This window comes from Penaeus vannamei, unplaced genomic scaffold, assembly GCF_042767895.1.
Source record: "Penaeus vannamei isolate JL-2024 unplaced genomic scaffold, ASM4276789v1 unanchor4954, whole genome shotgun sequence".
NCBI classification, from domain to species: Eukaryota; Metazoa; Arthropoda; class Malacostraca; order Decapoda; family Penaeidae; genus Penaeus; species Penaeus vannamei.
The window spans coordinates 9,255-11,924 of record NW_027217933.1 but is presented as its reverse complement, the minus strand read 5'-3'; the positions used below and the strand labels follow the sequence as shown (position 1 = coordinate 11,924).

General features: G+C 46.9%; 1 protein-coding gene across 1 annotated transcript; it reads left to right on the top strand.

Annotated features, from left to right (window-relative positions):
- Nucleotides 1-1,013: 1,013 nt before the first annotated feature.
- LOC138861367 (submandibular gland secretory Glx-rich protein CB-like) lies at nucleotides 1,014-1,568 on the top strand. The gene has a single exon (XM_070120394.1). It carries the CDS (start codon nucleotides 1,014-1,016, stop codon nucleotides 1,566-1,568), a length of 555 nt encoding a protein of 184 aa, XP_069976495.1.
- Nucleotides 1,569-2,670: the final 1,102 nt, after the last annotated feature.

Genomic DNA, 2,670 nt, shown 5'->3' with positions numbered 1-2,670 from the left:
AAATGAGAATAATCTACTCTGGTATTACTTTAGTCCCTAATTTACCACCCCTGACTTCCTGCACGGGCGTGGGCGTGAGCTCGGGTACGGGGTGCACAGTCTCCGATCCTTTCGTATGTTAAATGTGGGTTTATTTACCGTAGATTTACACGGCGGGCTTTCTGGTGCCGCAAAACCGATGCTTTCTCGATGTGACGTCTTTCTCGTCTCTCACATTCTTAACTTCTTTCTTATCTCGAATACTTATTTTCCAAGATGCGAACTCTCATTTCTCATTCAAATTTCAATGAAGGGACTTATTCTTATTCTTATTCCCTTTCTTATTCCTCGTACGCATTTCTAAGACGTGACTTCTCCCGTATTTCTCATTCTTCGTACACGTCCTTAACGTGTAACATCCTCGTTTTCTCATAGATATTTTTCAACTAAAATAAGAACATCAAGTATTTTACTTACGACCAACAGCAACCCACAATGTCGTCTCTCCTTTACACACATACCTGCAACGAGACAAATAAAGAAAATTAGAAAACCAAAAAATAAACAGCAATATTAAAAAAAAAAACATTAAAACACAAATTAACGTTATTAAAAACATTAGAAAACAAACAAAGAAACAGAATTTTAAAAACCACAAAGACTACGGTTACCCATCGAATATCAATAACAATATATAAAAAATATATTAGAAAAAAAATAAAAAATAAAAGAAACAAACACACACACAAAAAAAATAAACATACAAACAGACACAAAAATCCCCAAGCCTTAAATCAGAAACCCACACCCCAACAAGGTCCTCCTCGAGAAGCTGCAAAATCCTCCCCCAAAAAAAATCCGATCTCAGACGAAGGAGAGCATCGAGAGACGCCACTTCCAACTTCGAGAATCAAACCTCCACCTCGCCCTCCAACTTCGAGAATCAAACCTCCACCTCGCCCTCCAACTTCCGAGAACGAAAACTCGCCCTCCAACTTCGAGGATGAAAACCGCCTTGCCCTCCAACTTCGAGGATGAAAATCACCTCGCCCTCAAACTTCGAAGATGAAAACTTCACCTCGCCCTCCAACTTCGAGAATCAACCCTCCACCTCGCCCTCCAACTTCGAGAATCAAACCTCCACCTCGCCCTCCAACTCCGAGAATCAACCCTCCACCTCGCCCTCCAACTTCGAGAATCAAACCTCCACCTCGCCCTCCAACTCCGAGAATCAACCCTCCACCTCGCCCTCCAACTTCGAGAATCAAACCTCCACCTCGCCCTCCAACTCCGAGAATCAACCCTCCACCTCGCCCTCCAACTCCGAGAATCAACCCTCCACCTCGCCCTCCAACTCCGAGAATCAACCCTCCACCTCGCCCTCCAACTTCGAGAATCAAACCTCCACCTCGCCCTCCAACTCCGAGAATCAACCCTCCACCTCGCCCTCCAACTTCCGAGAACGAAAACTCCGCCATCGTTACGTAGCTCGCCGGCGCCTGATGGGCCTCCGGCGGGGGAAAAATAGGCGATCAAGCTCTCCGATAAAAACTTATTATCAGTTTAATTGGGAAGGGTGTCTGCGCTGATCCCTCCCTGGTGTTTGATATCACCTTAATTAACTCCCAAGAGTCGGGGCGCCCGCTATCTCGTGTTTGTCCCCCTCCTCTCCACTTCCCTCTACTTTCCTGAAAAAAAAGAGGGGTGGGGAATGGGACTGGGGATTATCACTCCTTTGTCTGACTTTTATCTTTTTTCTCTCTCTCTCTTCCTCTCTCTTTCTTTTTCTTTTTTTTTCCTTTATCTTTCTTCCTCTTTCTTCTTCTTTCTCTATCTCTCTCTTTCCTTCTTCCTCTATTTCTTTCTATCTCTTTTTCTTTCTCCTTTCTCTCTTTCTTTTTCTTTCTTTCCTTCCCACTCTGTCTACCCAGAGCCTGTCCATCACCCCGAATGTTTTCAAACTGTTTTCCTTCCTTTCGCTTCTTTCTCCCCCTTTTCCCGTTAGGTGTCCGCTCTCCCCTCGCCTCGCCGCTTCCCCCCACTCTTCTAACCACTCCCCTCTCCTCTTCCCTTCCCCCCACTCTTCTAACCTCTCCCCTTCCCTTCCCCCCACTCTTCTAACCTCTCCCCTCTCCCCTTCCCTCCCCCTCTTAAACTCTACCCTCTCCCCTCTTCAATTACTCTCTCTCCTAGCCTCTCCCCTTCCCCTCCCTTCTCCCCCTACTCTCTTCTTGGCTCTCCCCTCTCCCTTTCCCCTTCCCTTCCCCCCTTACTCTCTCTTCTAGCTACTCCCCTTCTCCCCTCTCCCATTCTTCTCTTCTCTGAAAAACTTCTTACAGCTTGGAGGTGGGGATGGGGGAGGGGGCGGGGGCTCTGAGGGGAAGGGGGGTGTACACCATCAGTTTATGCGCCAAACTTACCCATTTAGGTGTCGCGTGAGGGGAGTTAGATCTTGTTTTGAGTTTACACTGGCAGTAGAGCGTGCAGTGTGTGTGTGTGTGTGTGTGTGTGTGTGTGTGTGTGTGTGTGTGTGTGTGTGTGTGTGTGTGTGTGTGTGTGTGTGTGTGTGTGTGTGTGTGTGTGTGTCTGTGAATGAGGGAGTAAATGGGTGAGTGAATGAGTGAGTGAGTAAGTGAATGAGTAAGTGTGTGAATGAGTGAATGAATGAGTATGTGTGCGTGAGTGAATGAG